Source organism: Rhinopithecus bieti, unplaced genomic scaffold, assembly GCF_001698545.2.
Source record: "Rhinopithecus bieti isolate Rb0 unplaced genomic scaffold, ASM169854v2 scaffold_59220, whole genome shotgun sequence".
In the NCBI taxonomy this organism is placed as follows: Eukaryota; Metazoa; Chordata; class Mammalia; order Primates; family Cercopithecidae; genus Rhinopithecus; species Rhinopithecus bieti.
In genome coordinates, this window is record NW_016822842.1 from 264,671 (window position 1) to 290,048 (window position 25,378).

A 25,378-nucleotide genomic window follows, 5' to 3' on the forward strand; every position below is an offset into this window, starting at 1 on the left:
TTCGTTTCCAGGGGTACTCGGTGGTCGGATCCCCCACCCCGCTTCAGATAACCTATTTGCAGGAAAATGGTTTTATTCCGGGGCTAGGAGTTGGGGGTGGGGTGCAGGCCTGGGTCGTGGAATGTGAGGAGTGGCCAACCCTCTATTTTCCTCTCTCTCTCTCTCCCTCTTTCTGTTTTCCTGAAACAAACAAACAAACAGAAGTCCCTTCCTACAGTCTGGCCAGGAGGAGTTTGGGGGCTGGGGGCAGACTGAGGGAGATCCGGGGAGCAGATTTTGAGGACAGCCACCTCCAGACAGTTGTCTGCAAGGCCTTCAGTCGCTGACCTTTCAGCGGGCTTCAGGAGCCCGGCTGGGAGGCCGGCAGAGGCTGGCGGCCTGAGATCAGGGTGACACTCAGTTCCTCTCCAGGGCCTGCCACCTGTCCGGGAAGGGTGCATTGTACCAGCCGCCCCTGGGGCACTGGCCTGCCCCTTCCCAGCTAGGGGTTCGGATGTTTGGCGGCCCTCAGGGTCCTCCCTGGGGGATCTGGCTCCCCTCCAGCCACCCCAGCCCAGTCCTTGGATTAAGAAGGGAAGGGGGTGGGGAGGCGCCCAGGGGCTGCTGCCCCCTGCCTCCCAGACTACGTGAGGGGCTGGGGCCGCCGCGTGCGCTTGGTCCGGCGGGTGGGGGCGGAGCCCACAAACTCGAACTGCTTCTGCTTCTCGGCGTGGTTAGGGAAGGGCAGCTGGCCCTGGTAGAGGCGCTTGATGAAGTGGGCCTCGCGCTGGTTCTGGCGGCTGCGGGAAGCCTGGCGGGGCCGCCCCTGCCTCGTGAAGGCCATGAACCAGCCCTCGTGCCGGGCGTTCTGGAAGGCCGTGTAGTTGTTCTCCAGCACGATCTCCGTGAACACGCAGTCTTTGCTCTTCCCGCTGGGCTGCGGGAGAAGCAAGGACAGGAAGGGCATTTGTCCACCTACCCTGGTCTGGGGTGTTGCCCTTAGCGCCTATTTTGGTCGACTGAGGAGGGACAACGGGAACAACGGGCCGTGAACCCAGGGAACTCTGCCTGGTGAGATAGCATCCTAGTTAGAGGCAACCGTGGCCAACGCAAACAGGCTATGTGGATCTGAGTTATAGGCTTGTCATTTAGTGGTCCTGTACCAGGCTGGGCCTCAGCTTTCTGAGATGCAGGTGAAGATCAAGGTCCTGCAGCAGTTCCCAGCATGCCCGGGCCCTTAGCACTGAAATGCTCATGGAGCCTAGGTGAGTGGCGCTGCTGAGCATGGGAGAGGAGGCAGCAGCCTCCAATGAGAAGAAAGAAGGGTGTCAGTGTGGCCACCCATCCCACTCTGTCAGCAATCAGGGGTCTGTGCCCATTTCTACAGACAAGAAGCCTGAGATTTGACAAAGATAAGCAAACCAGAGGTCATTTGGTCAGCAACAGCCGAATGGGAAGATGGGATTGCCTGGTTTCAAAAGAAGTGGAATTCTCCCACCCAGCAGGACTGGGCCCACTGTGCGCTTCAGTTACAGGAGCAGCTGCTTAGTGTCTGTCTTGCTAGCTGGAGCCCACTGGCCCCACTGAACTTGGGGGAGTTCCTGTCTTACATCTGTGCCCCACTTTACACCCTCAACAGCCTTTAGTCCTCCACCCAGAGGCTGCAGTGTCAGGTAGATGCTAAACTCTTACTGATGTCTGCTGGAGAAATACTCCTGACATCAGCCCCACAGATCCCAATGGCTTGCCAGTCTCCTCAGAGGGCTAATAGAGTCCCGGAGACTCATTTAAATAGAGAAACCAGACCGGGCTCAGTGGCTCACGCCTGTAATCTCAGTACTTTGGGAGGTTGAGGTGGGAGGATCGCTTCATTCCATGAGTTTGAGACCAGCCAGGGCAACATAGTGAGGCCCTATCTCTACAAAAAAAAAAAAAAAAAAAATTAGCTGGGCATGTGCCAGCTACTACTTCAGAGGCTGAGGCAAGAGGATTGCTTGAGCCCAGGAGTTCGAAGCTGCAGTGGGCTATGATTGTGCCACTGCACTCCAGCCTAGGTAGCAGAGCAAGACCAGGGACTCTAAAATAAAATAAAGAAACCAGAGAGATGGGTGGGCTGAGAGTAGGATGGGAAGTCTTTACGCAGGAGGGTGTGACTCAGAGGAGAGAGGGGAGCTTGATGCCTTATATGTCCCCACCCCAGTAGGGCTGACTCTGTTACTGTTTCCAGTCTCCCAGCCTCACCTTCCCGATGAGCTTGCCCCTCTTGTTCATACAGATGTACTTCTCGCTCTCAGCCCCTTTGATGCGAACCCGGCTGCCAAATGTGTCCGTCTCCACTATGAGCTTGGCTGTGGTGGGGAAGGGGAGAAAGACCTCCGTCCATCGGGGCTGCCAGCCTATGGCTACAGCAGGGGACCACCCAGCCACACTGACCTCCAGACTCAGGCGAAGGGGTTGGGGACGCTCAGGCCCTTGGGGCCCTCAGCCCTGACACAGGATCTGGGGATGGACCAGGAGGTGAGGCAGGGCAGAAGTGAGGCAGAGTGGAGGTGTGGGTGGCCTGAGGGGAGGGCCAGCTCTCACCAAACTTGTTGCCGTCCTCAGCAGTGGCGGAGATGCGACGCCCGGTGACCTGCACGTGCTTGCCACTGGTCCGGCTGTAGAGCTGGTACTCGCGGATCTGCCGCCTGCTCAGCTGGTCGGTCATGGCGCCCTGGTCCCTCACGTACTGGTTAAAATTAGGAGACGGGTGATTCTCCCCCTTTGCGGTTACCAAGGGAAAAATAGTGTCAATTTGCTTTGGGTGACACCACCACTGGTCCATCCAAGGGAGAGGGGTGAGGAGGTGAATGTATTGGGGACAGGCCAGTTGTCCTGCAGAGTGTGCAGAGTGAAGTGGGCATGTGGCCATAACCGTCCCAGGCCCCTGGGTGAGCCGGTCATAACCTCTTGGCTTTGCGTCTACCTTACAGAAGGGACTGGGGTCTGCCCAGGCTGGGGGACACTTATTGACAGAGCACAGCCCTGGAATCAGGATTCTGGGAGCTGGAAGGAGCCCTTGGGGTTCTATCCCATCCTCATATTCTATGAAGGAGGTACACGGGACACACAGCTCATTAGGGACAGAACCGCTGTCCCTGCCTCTTAGACCAGAGCCTGTCATCTCCCCCAGAACTCCAGGGACATGCTCCATTAGCCAGGACAACCAGATTCCTTCCTCATCCTCTCCTCTGGCCTTGAAAGACCCCGTGCCCAGCACACAGGGGCACAGAGCAGATGGTGCTGTGAGTTAGGGTTACCAGAGAGCATGTGGGGGACTCTGAAAGCTCCTGCAGGGTCCCGTGAGCATTTCTTCAAAGCACTAACTGTGGAATCCTGAGCTCATACCCATCTTCTCCCTGGCCTCGCCCCCTGGTGCTCAGGGCCCTTCCAGCGTTCCTCCCTCCTCTATGGGCTGGAGCTGGGGCTGGGCACTATGGGAGAACAGGCAGGCAAAGTGCCTCCTTAGCAGAGGGAGGCAGAGACAGCACCAAGAGGACAGGCACTATCAGCAGTGGCCCAGTGGCTGCCCTTGCCAGGCGGCTCCTTAGCCACAATGTAACAGAGGCTCCCGGCCAGTTGGTGGGATGCGCCCGCCCACCTGCTTCCCCTTTGGGTTGGGGGAGAGGAACCATTTCCCCCCACACACTGTGCAAAGCCAGGAGGAGTACCGCCTCCCAGCTAGGTCTCTCCTTACCCATCTGTAAGGCTAAGTGAGACAGACTCAGAGTACTTCTTCCCCTCCATCCTGCAAGGTGCGACCCAGGCTAGGTTTCCTGGCTGCTGACAGTAGCCTCAGCTCCGGCAGGAGAATGCACCTTTTCTGTTGTTTCTCTCTCTACCTGGATGCTGCTGCCTGGGACAGCTTTTCCTATCCCCTGCCCCAAATCCCTAATTCCACCTTTATCCCAGGCCCAACCTCAGCCATCTGGACACAGCTAGACCCAGATCAGCATCTGTTAGGGGCTACTGCCTCCTAGGGAGGGGGTGGGAAATATCACCTTTGAGGCGGAGGGATGAGGGAGCAGCTCTCAGAGCTGGACATTTAACCTGCGCAGGCTTCACACTTCCTGTGCACCACTGCTCATTTCCAATTGCAGCTCCCCATAGAGCAGCCTCTGCTCAGCCTCTGCAAGACCTGCCCCTTGCCCCACCCTGGAGCATTTGGGGTGGGGGACCTGCCCAGCCTGCCCCTCCCTGGCCTCCCTTCCAGGGGGTGGGGTCCTGCCTATCCCAGTCCCACCTCCTGGCCCAGGTTCAGGCCCTCCGCCCCTCTTGGCCTACGGCCTCCTCTGGCAGTCTGTTCCAGGTCAGGAGCAGAGAGCGCCCCCCCCGAAGCCCCCTCCTTTCCTTGTCCCCTTCAAGCCTTTCACAAAGGCAGCCCCACGCCCCCCCACAGCCCACAACCCACAAGTCCCTCTCCCCGCGGGACCTAGCCTGTCCCTTTCATGTTCCCGCTGCGGGAGGACCTCCCCTTCCACCACTGCAGACAGCTGCTTGTCAGACAGCCCCTCAAGCATGGCTGTGGTCCGGCCTGCTGGCCCCCCCTCCCAGGGGGGTGAGGGGGCACTTCAAGGGGGAAAGGACCGCTTTGCCACCTTCCCTGAGTCCTGAATGGGGCCTCAGCCAGGCCATAAACGCCCGGCCAGCCGCACCATTGTGCTAGTTCCCCTCCAGAACAGGTTGGGCCCACCCCAGCCCCTCCCAGCCAGGCTGGGGCTTTCTTCTGGCTCCCCTGGATGTGTGAAGCAAAAGGCCTGGAACGGGGCTGGAGCAAAAGGGGGAAGAAAGGGGGGGGGAGTTGTCTCTCCCTCTCCCACCCCCCCACTGCTTCAAAGGCTGCCCCTTTCCCTCTCCCAGAGAAAAGGCATTTACCTTCAAAAAAAGTCCCCACTGGATATGAAGAGAAGCGGGCCTCTGGCCTGGGAAAGCCAAGCGATCTCTCCCCAGAGCGGTTCTGGACCAGTGCATTTTAATAGCTGCACTTTTATGGAGGATCACAAAAAAGGGAGCAAGCCTCGCACTGGGGCTGAGACTTGGGGTGGGAGGTGTGCATGGAGGGAGGTGGGGGGCCAACTTGGGGTGGGGGAAGTGTGGAGAAGCAAACCCTGCATCCCATCCCCAACAAACCTCTTTGGGCTTGACCTCTGTGCCCTCCAGGTGAGGAGTCACCTCACCCTGGCCGGGCATTCCGGACATGCTCACGAGACCCCCACCCTGGGCATCTGTACTGATGGGAGTAGGGTGGCGAGAGGGACATACGAGTGGTTTTGCATCAAAACCTGTCCTTTCAGGTACTGGCAAACCCAAGCCTCACCTGAGCCATCACCTCCACCCGCTTCCAACCGCTCCAGGCTCCATCCCTCAAGTCCGGAGTGCCCACGCACTTAGCCTTCTGGGGGAACCCGGTGGAGAGGGAGGGAGAGGAGCAGAGACCCAGGGGAAGTGGGGAGGGTCCTCAGAGGGAGGACAGAGGTAAAACCTCAGTCAGCCCCCTTCCTTGCCCTCCCCATCAAAGGCTCACTCCCCTCCAAACCTCAGTGCCTCCTGAACCCAGGGAGAGGCCAGACTCTGCCTCTGTCCACCTGAAAGGAGCCAGTCCCCTGCACCCGCCCTGGTTAGGTGGGGTGGGAAAACGGGGAAAGCCGGTGGGAACGCCTGCCTACCTGAGTTTGACAGCAGAGAATCAGCAGCTGTAAGCACCTGTGCGGGGAGAGGAGGTAAGCCCAGGTATGGGTGCCAGCCACAAGCCTAGGGTGCACCCAGGCCCCCGCCCCCGCCCTGCCAGCCCTGCACACGCACGCGTGGGAGTCCCGGGAAGAGGAGGGCTGCCCTGAGGCTGGAAATGGCAACAAAACTCCAGTGGGAGAGGTAGCACACTTACAGAGTGAGGTTGGGCAGCAGGCGGGCGGCTCCCATCGCTGGAGAGGTTCCTCAGGCGGTTGCCCCCCTGCCCCCAAGCTCAGGAGCAGATGTGGGAAGTCCCCAGGGGTAGAGTCCCAGAGAAGCCAAGGTCTCTCCGAGCCACAGGTTTTCAGGGGGGTGAGGAGGAGAGAAAGGGGAGGAGGAGGAGGAGAAAAGGAGGGAGGAGGAGGGGAGGAGGAGGGCGTAATTGGGAGACTGAGGTATGAGGTGTCCACCTTCCTGGCCAGTGAGGCTGCAAAGCAGATGCGGGTGGGGGCGTGCGCTCTGTGCCCTCTGGGCTGCCAGTCTCTCCTGGGCCACCCAGTGCATAGATGGAGCAGTGGGGGCCTTCTGAAGGAGGTGGCCCTGCTGTCTCCCGCTCTATTCCTGACCCTCACAGACTGGCCAAACTCTATGCAGGCAAACTCGATGTGTGGCAGGCAAGGGAGGGGAGCCCCTCCTCCCCTCTCCGGGTGTGCGTCTCCTGCCCTCAGGTCTGGTGCCCCACCTCCCCAGTCTCCTGCCCTCAGGTCTGGTGCTGCACCTCCCCAGTCTCCTGCCCTCAGGTCTGGTGCCCCACCTCCCCAGTCTCCTGCCCTCAGGTCTGGTGCCGCACCTCCCCAAGGGTGAGCTGCAGGTGTCAAGCGGGGCTGGGGTCTCTGGTTCTGGCTCTGGAGTGGAAATTCCCAGAAGCAGCCTTACAAGGAGGAGCCTCCCTCCAGGGGGCAGGGGTGGGCTTGGCTTGGAGCAGCTGATTGCCTGGGAAGGAGGGGTTAAGGCTGTCCTGACCAGCAGCAAATACTGGGTGCAACAGGTTGGGGGTCAGAGGTGGGTTGGCAGGTATAGATGGAGGTCTAGGAAGAATCCCAATGGAGAGGTGCAAAAGCTGGCCTGAGACAGAGACTCAGAGAAGAGCGGGGTGTCCTGGCCTAAGCCCCTTTTCCTTGGGCTTCTGTAGTTCCATCTGAGAAATGAGGACAGGAATGCCTCAGGGTGTTGGGGGGTTTAGTGTGAAATCAGCGCACAGCAGACTTCAAGAGGTCCCAGCTCCACTCACCATTCTGCATCCCCTTCCTCCCAGTGCCTGTCCCTGGAGCCTCTCTGAGCTAGGAGCAGCTCAGAGTCCCCTCCCTGTGTCCCGTGTTCCTGAGCAGCTGCCTGGGATGAAGTGCCTACCAGCCTCTTCCCCTGACCTCCGGTCCCACATTGCTCGGTACAATGCCAGGGACTAGCCCATTTTGCCAATGAGAAAACTGAGGCACACTGGGAGGTAGTTTGCTCAGAATGGCCCAGCTAGTGAATGGAATAGCTAGAATGGAAAAGTCCATCCTTCTTCTGTTCTGCATGGTTTGAGTTGCCACCCTCCAGATCCAGCCCCAAACCTGCTTCATTGTAGGGACACAGAAGCCTTCCTGGGTTTTTAGGATTAAAGGTGGAATCCGAGGTCCTGGAGACTGGTGAACAGAGAGCTCCATGCTGTTCCCTCCCTACAGAAAAGTGGATGACGGTAACTGCAGAAGATAGGAGGGCCTGGGGGTCTGCTTGGGGATCTCTGAGGGAAGACCCACTGTGAGTGAGCAGAGCTCAGGCCCCAGCTCTGGGCTCCCTGGAGTTCTCCGGGTGGGAAGGGAAGGGGAAGTGGCGGATGTGGATTTATTTACCTAAAGAGATGACCGGGGGGGGGCGAAACTCTCACCTGTGGGTTCCTTCTCACCTTCCTGAGCTCCATCAATCCACAAAGTGGTCTGCCACCCCTGCCCCCATGCACTGACCAGTGCAGGCAGCTCCGGGCTCTCCTCTCCACAGGCTCTTCCTCGGGGACCCAGCCCAGGAGTGGGTGCAGCCTGAGCTTGTGTGGGGAGGATGGGCGAGCCCTGGCCTTGCTTACCAGGGGGAGTCCGGGGATTTGGAATGAAACTCAAAGCATGTCAAAGCTAGAAGGGCTCTTAGGGATTCATCATTTGTTCCTCATTCCTTGGATGAGAGCCAGAGAGGGCAAGGGACTTGCTCCAAGCCTCACAGCTAGCTGGTGGCATGGCTGGGACAAGGCACCAGGTGCCCACGTGCTCACCTCTCTGCTTTCCCCCTGTGGATCCTTCGGGTCACTTCCGTTCCGCGTTCTTCCCATCATCTGCAGTCTGGGTTACACTCTGCCTCTTCCGGCAGCTGTGGCTCATTCCCTGAGAAACCTTCAACCTCACATCCACAACCTCACCAGCTCCCAGTCCCCAGGCAGGGCATTAAAGAGAGCACAGACACGTGGAGGGAACAGCTCAGGCCTTAGGTTCCAGGGTGGAGGTGTCAGCTGGGGGCAAAAGTTGGGTGAGGGTTCCAATTTATGCTATCGGGACTCACTGGCCATGGGGACAGTGGGAGCCACTCAAGGCCTCTGCGTCCAAGCACCTGGTTTCTATCCATGGGGACAGGGCCTGCTGTCACTGGCCAGCCCTCAGGCCAGCCTGGGTCTCCATGGTAACAGATGCCAGCAGACAAGCTGGGCCTCGGGGCTTAGCCAGGGGGTTAGCTCTGGGCATGGCTGGATGGCCTGTGTCACAGGCAAGACAGCTGTGGCTCCTTGTCCCTTCCGATTGGGTACCTACAAGCCTGGCCTTCTAACTTGGTGTGCTCCTTTACGCCCATGGGGAAGCCAGTGGTGGGCCCTGAGTGGGGAGGCAGCATGGAGCCCTTGATTTTATCCCCCCCTTGCCCTGGTCCTTATATGCTGTGTGACCTGTGGCAAGTCCCTTCACTTCTGTGATTTCAGGGTTCCAGTTTATAAAAAGGAAATGGCTCTACCAGGGATGCTGTCAAAACCACCGCCATCCACATCAGCTGAGATAAAGGACTTGCAGAAATGCAACAAGTGCCACAAGAATGGGGGCAGAGGCCCATTTTGTGGTTTAGCCTCAGTTGACCTAAACTGTCAGACTTTCTCCCTTGACTGGAGTAAGCTGGGGGTAAGGGGGAGTGAAGAAGGGTGGGGTTTAGTAACATTAATTGCTGGGGGGGGTGGCATTCAGGAGGTGATAAGGGAACTGAGAAGTAGCCTGGGCTGCTGTGCTTAATCCCCACCCCCTAGTGCCAAGTTCAACACCCCCAGCTGGGGTCGTCTCACGCCTGCCTCTCCTAACAACCCAGCTGGTGCAAACACAGAGCCCACCTGCAGGTCAGCCACTTGCCACCACCTGCTTGAGCCCAGCCCACCCTCTTCCTGCTGAAAAACAGAAGCATTGGGACAGGGGAAGGGCAAAGGACAGAGGTCAAAGGGTGCTCTAGCAAGGAGGATGGAATTTTTGCAATTTTTTTTTTTTTTGAGACTGGAGTTTCATTCTTATTGTCTAGGCTGGAGTGCAATGGCGTGATCTCAGCTCAACGTAACCTCCGTTTCCCAGGTTCAAGTGATTCTCCTGCCTCAGCCTCCCGAGTAGCTGGGATTACAGGTGCCCACCACCACGCCTGGCTAATTTTGTATTTTTAGTAGAGACGGGGTTTCTCCATGTTGGTCAGGCTGGTCTCGAACTCCCGATCTCAGTTGATCCACCCACCTCGGCCTCCCAAAGTGCTGGGATTACAGGCGTGAGCCACAGCACCCGGCCTCCACCTTTGCAATTTATTTCCTACTGCCTGCTTGCAAATCAAAATCAAGTGATCACTGGTTTATCTGCTGCGTGCCTTCATGTGCTTGGGGCCAAATACGTGCTTGGCTGTAGAGAGGCCTGGCTGTCCCTTGAGGACTACCATTACATGGTTGACTGACTTCTAACTCCTGCTCTCAGTTTACAAGACTTCGTAAACTGTGCACCAGCTCATGCCTCCCTGCCATCAGCAGAGTGGTCAAAATCCAGGGCTCTGGGGCCGGACTCCCTGGCTCCTCTGCCAGCCGTGTCACCTTGGGGCAACTTGTCTAACCTCTCTGTGCCACACTTTCCTCATCTGAGAAATGGGGCTGGGCCAGGTGTGGTGGCTCACACCTGTAATCCCAGCACTTTGGGCGACCGAAGTAGAAGGATAGCTTGAGGTCAGGAGTTTGAGACCAGCCGGGGCCACGTAGTGAGACCCCCATCTCTACAAAAATGTTAAAAAAATGAGCTGGGTGTGGTGGTGCGTCCCTGTATTCCCAGCTACTTGAGGGGGCTGAAGCGGGATGATGTAGGTGGAACCCAGAGTTCGGGACTACAGTGAGCCATGATCGCACCACTGCACTCCAACCTGGGTGACAGAGTGTGACTCAGTCTCTAAAAAAAATTAAAAAAAAAAAAAAGACATGGAGCCAATCACAATCCCCTTAAGGCACGGTTATGAGGATTAAAGGAGTGGGTCGTGGGTATTAGCAGCTGTCACTGCAGTGATCCCCCTTCAAGTGGGTGTCTGCCTTGGACCTTTTGCATGCTCTGCTCCTGTTCCCAGGGACGTCCTCTGCCAGCTCCTTATGAAGTCCATTGGCCCCTTCTTGTCCATTGCCTCCTCCAGGAGACCTTCTCGCCAAACTGCTTCCCCCTGCCCCCAAATTCACCTGTTTCACTCCCTTCAAAGCACCGGAAAGTAACTGAAATGACTGTGTTGAGTTTTGTTTCCCTAAACTGTAAGTGACTTGAAGGTGAGGAACTGGGCTTGTCTACCCCGGGTCACTGTGGATGAAACCAAGTTCGAAAAGCACCAGCTGCCCACATGGAGCAGTCTCCCTTGTCACTCTCTGGACGACCTGAAATTAATGGTTTGTCCCCTTGTTGGAGGGTGGGACTCTGGGTGGCCTGAAGTTAGTGGCTTGTCTGTTGGAGGGCGGGACAGCACCCACATCTGTCTCATGGGTGTAGGAAACATGCAGGGAGAATGCCACCCTGGGCAGGCGCAGTGGCTCACATCTGTAATCCCAGCACTTTGGGAGGCCAAGGCGGGAGGATCTCTTGAGCCCAGGAGTTGGAGACCAGCCTGGGCAACATAACAAGACCCCCTGTCTCTACAAAAAAATTTAAAATTCATTGTGGTGTGGTGGCTCACATCTGTAGTTCCAAGATCTTTGGGAGACTGAGGTGGGAGGATTGCTTGAGCCCAGGAGGTCGAGGCTGCCGTGAACTAAGACTGTGCCACTGCCCTCCAGCCTGGGTGACAGAGTGAGACCCTGTCTCTAAAGAAATGAAAAAACAAACAAACAAACAAAAAAATGAATACCACCCTGCCCTCTACTACCTCTGTCTCTGGTCTCAAGAGAAGCTATAGCTGGACAGGAGGCCCCAGCCTGGCTGTTGACTTTCCCAGGCAGGTGTTCAAAGAGCTCCGACCTCCTGGGCCCCATACCTGGGGATCCTAGGGAGGATGGCAGGACCAGCTCCCCAATGGTTCACTTCAGGCCTGGCCCCCGGGGGTGCTGGGGAGGGGCAGGGAGAAGCCAGCAGAGGCGCTACATGGATAACCCTGAGTGGGGGGCCCATCTGTGTGTTTGCCTGCTCCAGGGACTGCGCCAGCGTCACCCAAGTGTGAACAGGCCTCCAGAGTCCCCTATGTACACCGGGGAGAGGGTGGGGGTCCCCCACCCCATTTCCCAGTCCTCTCTTGACCTCGCCCCTATGCTTGACTGAGGCCTGCTTGATAGCATGTGGGGCTTGGCGCCTCTGTAAAGCTCATCCCATCTACCCCACCTCAAAGGTTTCCTTGAGGGTGCGGGCCTCTGGCTCCTGCCTGACCCAGATCTTCACACGCGGGAGGTCCCTGTAAGAGCTGGCCCCTAACAGAAGCAAGCAGGAAGAATGGATGTCCCTGAGGTCCCCATAGATGCTCTGCACACAGTAGCTGCCTGACAGGAGTATGGTCGGGCGAAGACTGTGGGGCAAGGCCCTTTCTGGTAGCTTGAGCAGCTATAGCCCTTGGGTGCCTATAAACCTAGCCCTGCCCGGAGGGAGTGTGCGGGCTGCAAATCCACCTGACACTCAGCTCAGCAGAAGGCAGACTCTAGGCTCTTCCCTTGCCACTGGGGGAGAATTGGGGGTGCCGAGGAGGAGGGACACAGCAGGCTCAGGCCGCGGGGGCTGGGTACAGGGAGGCAGGTATGACCTCAGGGCCCGGGTGCACTGGTTCAAGGCTGCCCTCTGCCGGGGACTTGGGCTGGCGCTGCAGACAAGGAGGCCGGCTCCAGGGAAGAGAAGGGAAGTCCTGACTAGGCAACTTTATTGTGACCCCGAGGTGGGGCTCTTCACTGGGGGTCTCCTGAAAGCGGAGAGTTGGGGGTGAGGGGCTCTCATGTTGCCCCTACAACACCCCTGTCACATTCAGACACAGATGGAGGGGCCGGGCAGGGGCACCCTGTGCCCGCAGCACTGTCCAGGGAAGGCCTACTTTGCACCGTGGCCCCTCATTTCTTGAATCCTGGCTTCTTGGGTCTGGCTGTGGCTTTGGCCTGTGGAGGGAAGGCAGGGCTCCAGGGTCCCATTCCCTTCTCCATACCAGGCAGCCCCCCCCCAGAAAATACCCGCTTGTCTCAGGGGCCACAGCCCCCTGGTTCTACTCACCTTTTTCGCAGGGCTCTTGTCTCTAACGCTGGCTCTGCAACAGGGTGGAGTGGAGCAGGAGTGGGATGGGAGTCAGGGAGAGAGCTCAGCTCCAGAGCAGTGGCATGGCCCTCCCAGTGCCCACCCTGGAAAGCAAGCCCGGCTGCTCCTCCTGGGGACCACTCGGACTCTTTAAACAAAGGGGTGTGTGTGTGTGCATGCACACGCACATGTGTTTTCCTTAGGCTTCTATCTTCATTTGGTTATCACAAATGTCTTTTGTTTTGTTTTTGAGATGGAGTCTGGCTCTGTTGCCCAGGCTACAGTGACACCATCACAGCTCACTGCGGCCTCCTGGGCTCAAGTGATCCTCCTGCCTCATGAGTAGCTGGGACTGCAGGTGTGCACCACCACACCTGGCCCACAAATGTCCTTTTCATTATAAAATATTAACCATTTTGTATAAAATATAGCAAATAGACAAGAAAATACATTACTTAGAGTTTTCTTTACTGCCCACACTAAACACTCTGGTGTATTTTCTTTCAGGGTTATTATTTTTTTTTGGTCAAACTTTTTTTTTTTTTTTTTGAGATGGAGTCTTGCTCTGTTGCCCAGGCTGGAGTGCAGTGGTATGATCTTGGCTCACTGCATCCTTCACATTCCGGGTTTAAGTAATTCTCCTGCCTCAGCCTCCTGAGTAGCTGAGATTACAGGCATGTGCCACCACGCCCAGCTAAATTTTGTATTTTCAGTAGAGACAGGGTTTTGCTATGTTGGCAAGGCTGGTCTTGAACTCCTGACCTCAAGTGAGTCTCCCACCTTGGCTTCCCAAAGTGCTGGAATTACAGGTGTGAGCCACCACACCCGGCCTGGTCAAACTCTTAAAAAAAAATGTGTGAAATAAAAGTGACTTTATATCCTGCTATATGAACTATCAATACTCTTGTCAGGTGCAGAGGTTCACACTTGTAATTCCAGTGCTTTGGGAGGCTAAGGCAGGAGGATTGTGTGAGACCAGGAGTTGAGATCAGCCTGGGCAACAAAGAAAGACCCTATCTCTACACAAAACTTAAAAGTTAGCCATGCATAGTGGCACGTGCCTCTAGTCCCAGCTACTTGGAAAGCTGAGGTGGGAGGATCACTTGAGCCCAGAAAGTTAAGGCTGCAGTGAGCCATGATTGTGCCATCACACTCTGGCTTGGGTGGCAGAGCAAAACCCGGTCTCATCAAACAAACAAACCAAAACTATACACATACTTTCCAAGTTGCTATATTTTTCATAAGCATTATTAATATTCCATTGAAAAAAGAGATGTAGTGTAGTCAATTGTCACACTGGTAGACATTTAGAATGCTTCCATTTTTTCACTATTTGAATAATGTCATGATAAGCATCTTTTTTTAATTTTGTTTTTTGAGACTGAGTCTCGCTGTGTCATCCAGGCTGGAGTGCAGTGGCACAATTTCGGCTCACTGCAACTTTTCCCTGGGCTCAAGCAATTCTCATGCCTCAGTCTCCTGAGTAGTTGGAATTACAGGCACACCACCAGGCCTGGCTAATTTTTGTATTTTTAGTAAACACAGGGTTTCATCATGTTGACCAGGCTAGTCTCGAGCTCCTGATCTCAAGTGATCTGCCTGCCTTGGCATCCCAAAGTGCCAGGATTACAGGCACGAGCCACCGTGCCCAGCCATGAGAAATATCTTAGTGCAGATAATTTCCCCTGAATTTTGGATGGAATTCTGTGGAAGGAATTGCCTTCAGTGGAATTAGGTCCCAAGATAAGGATGTTGTAATGCTCTTCCAGAAAGGTGATGCCACCCTCCAGAGCTTCCATACCCGTGTGCCTGCGTGTGCAGGTATACACACCGTGTGTACATTTGTAAGCATACATGCCAACAGCACAGTATTCTAACACTGTATATCTCAGCTAAGAGACTTCGGCTAATTTAATAGGTAGGAAGAGTTACCTTGTTTCCTCTTGTTCTTTTTCCAGCTTTTTTTTCTGGGAACCAAAAAACAGTTTATTAGGAGAGTTAGGACAAAGTCCAGAGCCAGAACAGATTCCCAAGGTCCACAAGGTCCCCGCTGAGCACCTGGCCAGGACTAGCCGAGGTGGCCTTGGCCCATCCTGCACACTCAGCTTGGGAGGCTGGCCCAGGCTCCCGGTGGCCCATCCCTCTGAGGTGCTTCTGTAGGGCGCCACTTCCTTTCAAACAGCCACACTCTTTCCCCCACCTTAGCCACGCTCGCCTGCTTCTGGGGCACCAGCCTTTTGACTTGTTTGACAGGGCTTTCCTCCTCCAGAGATACATCTGCATCCTCATCCTCATCATCTTCCTCCTCTTCTTCCTCCTCCTCCCCTTCTTCCTCCTCCTCCTCCTCCCAGGTTAGGTCTGATGCTTCTGTGATAGCATGGGAAAGGGGGCAGGGGCACAGCTTCAGAGCTATAGAATCTCGATGCCCACCTCCCATTCTGTGATCCGTGTTGCTCCAAGCACTGCCCTGGAGGAATCCTAGCCTGGAGTTAACAGTGGTTACCTTCCTGACACTTGTACAGGGCGGCACCCTCTCTGGCCCTCTTGAGAGTAGAGGCCAGGGTAGGGTAGGGGGTCTAGGAAAGCCCTGCAGAGGGCTGGGGTGGTAGAAAGAGGGCAGGGGAAGCTCTGGGTGGGTAGGAGGGGGATTCATATTGGCAAGGGCTGGGGCCAAGGCTAAAGGTAGGCAGAGTGGTGGAAGAAGAGGAGGGAGAAGGGAAAAGAATCTAAAGCAAATAGCTAATGAACTGAAACCTTATCCTAAAAGAAGTGGGACCTGCCAAGGCTTTTTAGCAGGAGAGTACCCTGATGAATGAGGCATAATCATACAGAAAAGAGGGCCAGTTGAAGGGATCTTGAAGAAGTCAGCATCATGCTGCGTTGCTACAGTCCGCGTTGCTGTGGTCTGCATCACTGCAGCAGCCACATGCTGAACAGTGGCTCCCTAGTACCGGGTATTACGCTGAGTACTTTTCCTGAATATCCCATTTATTCTTCACAACTGCTCTTTGAAGTTTACAAGCGAGGGGCTGCAGCCTACAGAGATCATAGGAGGGTAAAGAAGAACAGGGACCAGAGCCCTTGCCTTCCAGTCCAGGCTGCTGGTTGTCATGTTGCCTTTGGGGATTTTCTCCCCAAATTCAAGAATCCCTCCAGGGTTTGACTAGCTAGTGTATCTCGAGCCCCTGCCTGGCACGGTACTCTCGGACCTTCCTGAGCCCACGTTCTGACTTACCATAACGTTCCTGGCCACAGAGGAACACGGGTCCTGAGCCAGCCCGGAGTTGGAAAGTAACTGGGGGAGAAAGCTGCACTCCTACCATGGTGACCTGCAGCGGGAGGAAGCAGAGAAGAGAGGGCCACTTAGGCCTGGCACCTCTCGGGGGCTGGCCTCAGGCAGAAATACTGAGTTGATTTCCCTCCCCAAACTCTACACACTACTCATGGATTGTGTGGACCTTACTGTGTTCTCAGCCCTGTACCCCCCTGCTGAGGTGGGCTCTGTCCAAGAATGTGAACCTGGTAATCCCATTCTTGCTGAGCTCACAGTTGGGCCTCCAAGCTGAAAGGCGGCTGTCGATAGGAAAGTCTGATTGCTATGGGCTAAATTACAGCTGTTCCCCCATCCTCCGAATTCCTACGTTGAAGCCCTATTCTCCACCATGATAGTATTTAGAAATGGGGGCCTTGGGAGGTCGTTAGGTTTGGGGTCATGAGGGCGGGACCCTCATGACAGAACTAGTACCTTTACAATAAGAGACACTAGAGAACTCACTCACTCTCTTTCTCTCCACTCTCCTGCCCCACATGTGAACACATAGCAAGAAGGCTGCCATCTGCAACTCAGGGAGAAGACCCTTACCAGAACCCAACCATGCCGGCCCCCTGATCTCAGACCTCAAGCCTCCAGAACTGTGAGAAAACGTCTGTTGCTAAAGCCCTCCAGTCTGTGGTATTTTGTTATAGCAACTTGGGCAGACTGAGACACTCATCAAATGAGAAAGCAGATTCACGATTTTATGTACAGTACTACTTTCTTTTTTCACATCGGACAGGTAATGTGCCAACTCGTAACCAGGTTTGTGGGAGGCACATCTTACACACAAGTGTGAAACCCCAATCATCACACTTATAAATGACAAGAGCCTCTATGGTACTTTTGTCTTATGCATAATGTATGGATATACATAATAAAGATTTTGGCTGGGCGTAGTGGCTCACACCTGTAATCCCAGCACTTTGGGAGGCCGAGGCGGGTAGATCGCGAGGTCAGGAGACCGAGACCATCCTGGCTAACACGGTGAAACCCTGTCTCTACTAAAAATACAAAAAATTAGCCAGGCGTGGTGGCGGGCACCTGTAGTCCCAGCTACTTGGGAGGCTGAGGCAGGAGAATGGCATGAACCCGGGAGGTGAAGCTTGCAGTGAGCTGAGATCACGGCACTGCACTCCAGCCTGGCAGACAGAGCGAGACTCCGTCTCCAAAAAAAAAAGGAAAAAAAAAAAAAGAAAAAAGAAATGAAGAGAGGCAAGTGCAGGAGCTGGTGTGCAGCAACTGAGGGGAAATGGGCCTGAAAACAGCCAGGACTTTTCGCTTCAGAACTCACACATAGGCCGGGCACAGTGGCTCATGCCCGTAATCCCAGCACTTTGGGAGGCCGAGGCAGGCGGATAACTTGAGGTCAGAAGTTTGAGACCAGCCTGGTCAATATGGTGAAACCCTGTTTCTACTAAAAATACGAAAATTAGCCAGGTATGGTGGTGCACACCTGTAATCCCAGCTACTCAGGGAGCTGAGGCAGGAGAATGGCTTGAACCCAGGAAGCGGAGGTTGCAGTGAGCCGAGATTGCGCCACTGCATGCCAGCCTGGGCGACAGAACAAGACTCTGTCTTTAAAAAATACAACAAAGCAACACAAAAAACCTCACAGACAGGAGACAAGGCCTCGGGCTCAGGCGAGGAGAGTTGCAGCTGAGACCACCATAGGGAGGCTAGGACCCGCAAGGGCTGTACCCTTAGTAAAAGGCCCAAGGTAAGTGTTGAGGATTGCAGACTAAAAAGCCCAAACCAGCCCTCTTCCCCTCAAAAATGAAAAAGAGAAACCAAAACCCTAGCCACCATAAAAGGAAGCTAACAAGGAAGCATGAATGGAAATAAAAGAAGCCTCCAGTGAGAGCCCACGACCCACAGCTGTGCCTCTCACTGATGGGGTCTGAATTTACTCAGTGAGTACTGCCAAGCCAAGAAATGTATAGAAAATCCCAAGCTTATGATATTCCTGAGGTAAATGGCAGAAGCAAACACGACAGCACTCTGTTGGGACACTCTCCAAACTCAGGCCACATCGAATTCTTTTGGAAAAAAACAAAATAAACTAAAGATGAGCTCACTGTATAAAATTACAAAACATACAAGAAACAATGCGGCTAGAGTCAACAGAAAGAAATCAAGTGACTGCAGACTAGCCCAACCAAGACCTTAGAACCCCAATCTAAAAAATATCAGATAAAGCTGGGTGTGGTGGTGCATATGCCTGTAGCCCAGGCTACTTGGGAGGCTGAGGCAGGAAGATGGCTTGAACTCAGGAGTTCAAGACTGCAGTGAGCTATGATTGCACCACTGCACTCCAAACCGGGAAACAGAGCAAGATCTTATCTCTAAAACATGTATATACACAAATATGCATGTGTATATATATATATATATATATATATATATATATATAAGTTTAAAACCAAGTAAATGTAAAAGTAGGAATCATTATCATAAGAACAAGACATGATGAACAAGAAAAAGAACCAAATGCAGCTTTCTAGATATAAAAAACCGGAAGCTGAGGATGGGCGTGGTGGCTCATGCCTATAATCCCAGCGCTTTGAGAGGCCAAGGTGGGAGGATCGCTTGAGGTCAGAATTTAGAAACCAGTCTGGATAACATAGTGAGACTCCAGCTCTAGAAAAAAAATAATAGCTGGGCATGATGGCTCGTGCCTGTAGTCCCAGCTACTCAGGAGGCTGAAGGGGAGGATCACTTGATCCCAGGAGTTTGAGGCTGCAGTGAGCCATGATCAGACCATTGCACTCCAACCTGGGCAACAGAGCAAGACCTTGTCTTTTTTAAAACAAAAATAAAAGAAAACCTCAACAAATGATTAAAAAGCAGAATAAAGCAGCAGAAGCAGAATTAGTATGATCAACAATACTGTGAAGGAATTACCAAGTATAAGGCACAGAGGGAGAGATTTAAAGAAACATGAAAGAAAAGCTAACACGGGGGACAGAGTGAGAAGGCCCAACATATATCTAATCGGAAAAGGAACTCGAGAGACTGGAAGACAGTCAATATTCAAAGGGAAAACAACCAAGAATTTTCCAGAATTGATCAAAGACATAGATCCTCATACCTGAAAAGCTAAGTCCTGAACAGATAAATGAAAATAAATAATCTGGCCGGCGGCGCGGTGGCAGCTGTAATCTCAGCAGCGCTTTGGGAGCTGAGATCGGGCGGATCAGCGAGGCTTCAGGAGATCCGAGACCATCCGGCTAACACGGTGAAACCGTTTACTAAAAATACAAAGAGAGAGAGCCGCGGCAAAGCGTGGGCGGGTGCCTGTGGTCCAGCTACTGGGAGGCTGAGCACGGAGAATGGCATAGAACCGGGAAGGCGGAGCTTCGCAGTCGAGCTGAGATCCCCCGGCCACCTGCACTCAGCCCGGGTGGCAGAAGCCGAGAGCTCGCGTCTCAAAAAAAAAAAAACAAAAAAGAAAAGAAAATCAATCTACACCTTAACATATCATGGTAAAACTAATAGAAAATAAAAACCGGCGGCGGCCCGCGTGGTGCCAAGCCTGGAATCCCAGCACTTTTGGAGCGGCCGAGACGGGCAGGATCACAGGTCAGGAGATCCGAGACATCACTGGCTAACACGGTGAAACCCGTTTACAAAAAGTAAACTAAAAATACAAAAAACTAGGCTGGGCGAGGTGGCGGTGCCCTGTATCCAGCTCTCAGGAGGCGAGGGCAGGGAGAATGGCGGGAACCCGGAGGCGGAGGCTGCAGTGAAGTGAGATCCGGCCCTGTACTCCAGCCCTGGGCGACAGAGTGAAGACTCCCCATCTCAAAAAAAAAAAAGAAAATAAAAACAAAAGACACTCTTACTTAAAAATAAACCCAGAAGGAAAGACATCTCCAAAAAGGAAATTAAATCAGACAGATTGAGGATTTCAACAGCACACACTGGGAACCAGAATAGAGACAGCTTGCAAAAAGCTGAAGAAAACTCTCTACCTAGCGAATTATATACGCAGCAGTCAAACCCATCGTGAAGGAATGAGGGCATAATCATGATATTTCAGACAAAGCCTGAAGTAAGGTTTTAGCTATTGCTCAGGCTCACTAAAGTGTTTCTAAAAAGATAAATCAAGAAGGAAGAAGTGGGTGGCAAGAAGCAGGTGGTAACCAAACTCATTGTAAACGAAGTAAACGCTACCTAAGAATTAACTGAAAAATACAAAGTAGTAACTAGTAATTCTGAGTACAGTGTTTGACGGCAGTTGAAAGTTGAGCTAGAACACTAGAGATATCAGATACTGAAGTTAAAAAGACAGAATCACCGGCCCGGCGCGCCGCGGGCCGTGCTCCACAGCCTGCAACTCCCAGGCCACTTTGGCGAGCGCCCCAGACGGCGCGGCGAAATCACGAGGTCAGGAGAATGAGCGTACCACCCCTGGCTAACATGGTGAAACCGTCTCTACTAAAAAATAAACAAAAAACTAGCGGGCGATGGTTCGCCGGCGGCCTGTAGCCCCGCAGCGTACTGGGAGGCTGAGGCAGGAGAATCGGCGTGACCTCGGGGGGCGGAGCTTGCAGATGAGCCTAGACGATCCAGCCACTGCACTGCCCAGCCGTGGGCGAAGAGCAAGACATTCCGTCTCAAAAAATAAATAACAAAAATAAATAAATAAATAAATAAATAAAAAGAGAATCAGGCCAGGCACGGTGGTTCACACTTGTAATCCCAGAACTTTGGGAGGCCAAGGCAGGCAGATCACCTGAGGTCAGGAGTTCAAGACCAGCCTAGCCAACATGGTGAAACCCTGTCTCTACTAAAAACACAAAAATTAGCTGGGCATTGTGGTGCATACCTGTAATCCCAGCTACTCGGGAGGCTGAGGCAGGAGAATCACCTGAACCTCGGAGGTGGAGGTTGCAGTGAGCCAAGATTGTACCACTGCAATCTAGCCTGGGCAACAGAGTGAGACTCCATTTCGAAAATAAAAAAATAAAAAGAGGAGAATCAGAAAGGCTCCTTGGATTAGTCTGGGAGGAAATAAAACATTAATTTTAAACTCTGAGTCATGCATGATTGTTAAAAAAAATTAAAGATAACCAGTAAAAAATTAGAATGAGATTCTATAACTTCCAAACCAGTAGAGAAGGGAAAAAGAAACTTTAATTAATCATAAATTAGAGGAAAAGGAGAAGAAAATAAAAAAGCAAGGAAAGTAGGGGTACAAAGTACATGCCACAAATCCAATTCCATCAGCAATTGCAATGAATACAGACTATAATGGCCAGCTAGAACAAAATCCAGCTACATACTGTGTAAAAGATACATACCTGGAACATAAGACATAAAACACATCTGAAACAGAGACGTAGCTGAGGCCAGAACAAAAGGCTCCGAAGCAGGCCATAATACACTCTTGGCTCTTATTCCAAGTGAGAGAGCGCCATGACCTAAGTGTTCTAGTGCAGAAGCCACATGATCTGACCTATGTTTAAAAGGATCTTTTTGGCCAGGCACAGTGGCTCACGCCTGTAATCTCAGCACTTTGGGAGGCCAAGGCGAGTGGATGACTTGAGGTCAGAAGTTCAAGACCAGCCTGGCCAACGTGGTGAAACCCCATCTCTACTAAAAATACAAAACCACCACCACCACCTCAGCCGGGTGTGGTGGGGAGCTCCTGTTGTCCCAGCTACTAGGGAGGTGGAGGTTGCAGTGAGCCGAGATTGCACCACTGCACTCCAGCCTGAGTGTCAGAGAGAGACTCTGTCTCAAAAAAAAAAAAAAAAAAAAAAAGATCTTTTTGGCAACTATGTGGAGCACAGACCAGGAGACTTTCTGTAAAGAGCCAGAAGGTAATATTTTAGGCTTGCAAACCATATGGTCTCCATGGAGACTACTCAAATCTGCTGTTATGGAGGAAAAGCAGCCATGGACAGGGTACAAATGAATGAGTGTGGCTGTGTTCCCAGTAAAACTACTTACAAAAACAGGCAGTGGGCTAGATTCAAGCCCTCTAGTTTGCCTACCCTGGAATAGACTACAGGGGACCATGTGATGGTAGGAAGGCCCAGCAATTAGAATGGAGCCACAGACAACTGTCACCTATACTGGAGTAGCAGGGAAGATGATGAGATGTGGTCCATCGGGGTATAAGATGGAGGCAGAGATGACAGGACTGCTGGTAGATCAGATATGGGCATGGGAAAAAAGACAGTTTGGCTGGGTGTGGTGGCTTATGCCTGTAATCCCAGCACTTTGGGAGGCCAAGGCAGGTACATCACCTGAGGTCAGGAGTTTGAGACCAGCCTGACCAACATGGCAAAACCCCATCTCTACTAAAAATACACAAATTAGCCGGGCATAGTGGAACATGCCTGTAATCCCAGCTACTTGGGAGGCTGAGACAGGAGAATTGCTTGAACCTGGGAGGCGGAGGGTGCAGTGAGCTGAGATCGCACCATTGTGCTCCAGCCTGGGTGACATAGTGAGACTCCATCTCAAAAAAAAAAAAAAAAAAAAAAAAAGGAAAACACTGCCATTATTCAATAATTGTATGCATAGAAAACTTGAGACAAATTATTAGAAACTACAGAATTTCTGGATACACAATCAATATGTAGATCGACCATGTTCCTGTTACTAGCAGTGAATGGTTTAAAGCAGCAGTCTCCAACCTTTTTAGCACCAGGGAACGGTTTCCTCGAAGACAATTTTTGCATGGATGGGGTGGGAGTGGGGGGTGGTTTATGGGATGAAACTGCTCCACCTCAGATCAGGCAATCGATTCTTATAAGAAGCATGCAACCTAGACCCCTCGCACACCCAGCTTACAATAGGGTTCATGCTCCTCTGAGAATCTAATGCCGCTCTGATCTGATGGGAGGCGGGGCTCAGGGGTAATGCTGGCTAGCTGGCTGCTCACCTCCTGCTATGCTGCCTGGTTCCTAACAGGCCACAGACGGATTCTGGTCCTTGGCCCAGTGGTTGGGGACCCCTGGTTTAAAGTGTAATTTTTGCAGACAGCTTAACTTGCTTAAGGTCACACAGCTCTAGGAAGGGGTGAGCTGGGCTGGACCCCAGCTTTCTGCATGGGCTGTGCTACCTCCCTGGCATGGCTCACTTCTGTAGGGTGAATGCACCCACGTGTGTATCCATCCCCACCCAAGGATGAGGGTGAGGGTGAGGCTGGGGCTGGCAGCAGTTTTCCAGCCAGCAGGGAAAGGCCCACCATGGGGAGGACTGAGGCCTGGAGCGAGGCAATGGTGACCGGCTGCATCTTCTTGTCCTCCTGGTTTGCTGGGGGCAGGATCTCCACGCGATGCATCTCTTCTTTGGCTTTCTCCCCCAAGCAAATCTGCGCGGGTTTGAAAATAGACAGAGGCCCCTCATCACCCTGAGGGCGGACGGGAGAAACCCATAGTCCTCTGTTGGGACCAGAAAGTCCCCGGACTCTATCCTCCTCCCCTCTTTTGGGAACACCTACCGTATGAAGCAACAGCCTGCAACTCTGCTTCCCCTCCAGCTGGGATCTGAAGGTCCAAGTCCGCCTCTCCTGACTGAGCTCGCAGCCTGCGGAGGAGAAAGGGAGGGAAGTGGGGCCCTCTATTCGTTCCGAGGGAGGGGCTCACCTGGGCCCCAAGCTGCCGCGCACCGGAGGTGGGGCGTGGCTCTGGGAAGTAGCCTGAGTCCTCACTCACCCCAGAGCACGGTCGTCACTGCCTTTTCCTCCGTGCTGCTGGCGCTACTGAGATTCATGGCTCCGGGCGGAGAAGCGGGGTGGCCGGGCACCTGCAAGGAGGGCGCCCGCGTGAGGCCTTGCTCCCTGACCCTGACCCTCGACTGGAGGATGCCAGAGGCCGGCAGGCATCGGCAGGAACTGAGGAGTCGCTCGCGGCTGGAGAGTGCCTGCCACCGTCAAGGGCTCACCGGCAACTCCTGGAGGACTAGTACCCACCTCCCAGCGGGGCGCGCAGCCCGGGGCTCGGTCGGGCGCGGAGAGGACCGCGGGACTCACGGGAGAGGGAGCTGTCCACCGAGCCCAGGCTTGAAAGCCCGCGGGGAGGTCACCTGGCTGCGCTTGGGCCTAACTCAAAAGCCTCTGTGCACCTCCACCAGGCGCAGAGAAAGGGGTGTGCGCGCGGCTTAGGTCCCAGCTCCCCCCACCCAGCCTTACTGTTGCTGCTTCGCGCGGGGCCAGTCACGCCATTGGCGCTCCAGGAGCGCAGCGCAACCTCCTCCCCGCTGACCGGAGAGCTACTGCCCAAGCCCGGGCTAAGAAGCCTTGGAAGGGGAAGGGCAGGTGTCCAATCAGCCGCAAAGAAGCCGCCTGCCTCTCCCCTTCCCTTCTCCCATTGTTTCCTCCTCTGCGCGGCAGAATCACCTGGAGGGCTGTTAATGTGCGCATCGCTGCGCCCCACTCCACAGCTGCCCTTGGCGTGGGTCTGGGTGGGGCCGAGGGAATTTGCTTTTCTAACCGGTTCCCAGGTGAAACTGATGATGCCGGCCCAGGACCCTTCGTGAGAACCGCTGTCCGAGCCAAAGAGGATCCGCCGAGGCCTACTGGCGACCCCTCCCCAGCCCATGGAGAGGAAGCCTTAGCCCAACTTAGGAAGGGAGGCCAGCAGGAAGCGGCAGTTAGAAGGGCTCCTTATTCGTTGCCTTTCTTTCCTTTCCTTTCCCCATGCCTTATACAGCATGGGCCTTTCCTAAGGCCCAGACAGCCTGTCCTTCCAGTCTCCAATGAGAGAGAGCGAGCCCTGTGTCCAGAACGGTGAGATCTCCCGCGGAGAGCCACAGCCGGCAGGTGGGGTGGGGTGGGGAGCTGGGAGGCTCCGCGGCAGGGGGCGCGGAGCACACTGGGGAGCACGGCTAGCGACGCTACAGGGCCAAGCACGTGACCAGCAGCGGGTCCCAGGCTCAGTGGGCAATGAAGAGAAGGTGGTGTTTCAGCGGATATACCCTGGAGACACTTCAGATAACCAGGGATCTCCCGCACACCTCTAGGGCAGGGGCTCATTGCCACGGAGAGGTCAGAATCTTTTATCCCTGGGAGCTGGGGTCAACCTCCCTGTGAATTGGCCAGGACAACCCAGGAGAGGCTTGGGGGCCTTCCAGGGCCCCCTAGGCTCCCTGTCCCCAGCTGAGCAGTTCCAGTCTCCTTGACGATCCCTGAGCTCTCTGTCCTTGGCAGGGGCCTACTTGAGGTGACAGCCATTGCAGCCAAGTGTGTGGTAAAGATGAGCAAATTGCAGGCACATGCATGCCATGCACAGACGTTCAAGTATTCACTCAAGAAACGGTGATTCCGCCAGCCAGGCAACTGTGCATCCCGCAGTGAATACGAAACAGCCCCTCAAAGGGCTTCGAGCCTCATTGGAGAGCAGTGCTCAAAGCAAACGGGTCTTCAGTGGCCCCAGGCTACCCTCCCCATGAATAATCACACTGATGTGAGGCTGCAGCTGGGATTCACACTGAAGGCTAAATTGAGGCACGGGAGGGGGATGACCCTGAGGTTATGACCTAGAGCTGGGAGACTGGAACTGGACAGTCTGGGTTCAAGTCTGGACTCTGTGATTTCAGGTGTGTTAATTCATGTCTCAGTGCCTCAGTTTCCTCATCAGCTAAATGGGGCTATAATACTGGT

At 54.0% G+C, this 25,378-nt stretch overlaps 2 protein-coding genes across 6 annotated transcripts; both read right to left on the bottom strand.

Annotated features, from left to right (window-relative positions):
* Positions 1-55: 55 nt before the first annotated feature.
* On the bottom strand, positions 56-6,327 carry FGF17 (fibroblast growth factor 17). 3 transcript variants are annotated; one of them, XM_017861094.1, is made up of 5 exons: positions 5,903-6,327; positions 5,685-5,721; positions 2,563-2,707; positions 2,221-2,327; positions 56-916 (listed from the first exon to the last, which is right to left on the bottom strand). In XM_017861094.1, exons 1-5 carry the CDS (start codon positions 5,935-5,937, stop codon positions 623-625), a joined length of 618 nt encoding a protein of 205 aa, XP_017716583.1. In that variant the 5' UTR covers positions 5,938-6,327; the 3' UTR covers positions 56-622. The 3 variants fall into 3 exon arrangements, with proteins under 3 accessions (XP_017716583.1, XP_017716582.1, XP_017716581.1); XM_017861093.1 differs by having other exon boundaries at positions 2,563-2,740; XM_017861092.1 differs by lacking the exons at positions 5,685-5,721; positions 5,903-6,327 and having other exon boundaries at positions 169-916; positions 2,563-3,416.
* Positions 6,328-12,067: 5,740 nt separating this feature from the next.
* NPM2 (nucleophosmin/nucleoplasmin 2) lies at positions 12,068-24,616 on the bottom strand. Of its 3 annotated transcripts, XM_017861090.1 has the most exons (10): positions 24,116-24,616; positions 23,909-24,015; positions 23,433-23,523; positions 23,219-23,304; positions 22,964-23,089; positions 15,682-15,775; positions 14,647-14,813; positions 14,379-14,413; positions 12,426-12,459; positions 12,068-12,313 (listed from the first exon to the last, which is right to left on the bottom strand). In XM_017861090.1, the coding sequence occupies exons 3-10, from the start codon at positions 23,488-23,490 to the stop codon at positions 12,269-12,271; spliced, it is 645 nt and encodes a 214-aa protein (XP_017716579.1). In that variant the 5' UTR covers positions 23,491-23,523; positions 23,909-24,015; positions 24,116-24,616; the 3' UTR covers positions 12,068-12,268. The 3 variants fall into 3 exon arrangements, with proteins under 3 accessions (XP_017716579.1, XP_017716580.1, XP_017716578.1); XM_017861091.1 differs by having other exon boundaries at positions 23,433-24,015; positions 24,116-24,592; XM_017861089.1 differs by lacking the exon at positions 23,909-24,015 and having other exon boundaries at positions 24,116-24,189.
* Positions 24,617-25,378: the final 762 nt, after the last annotated feature.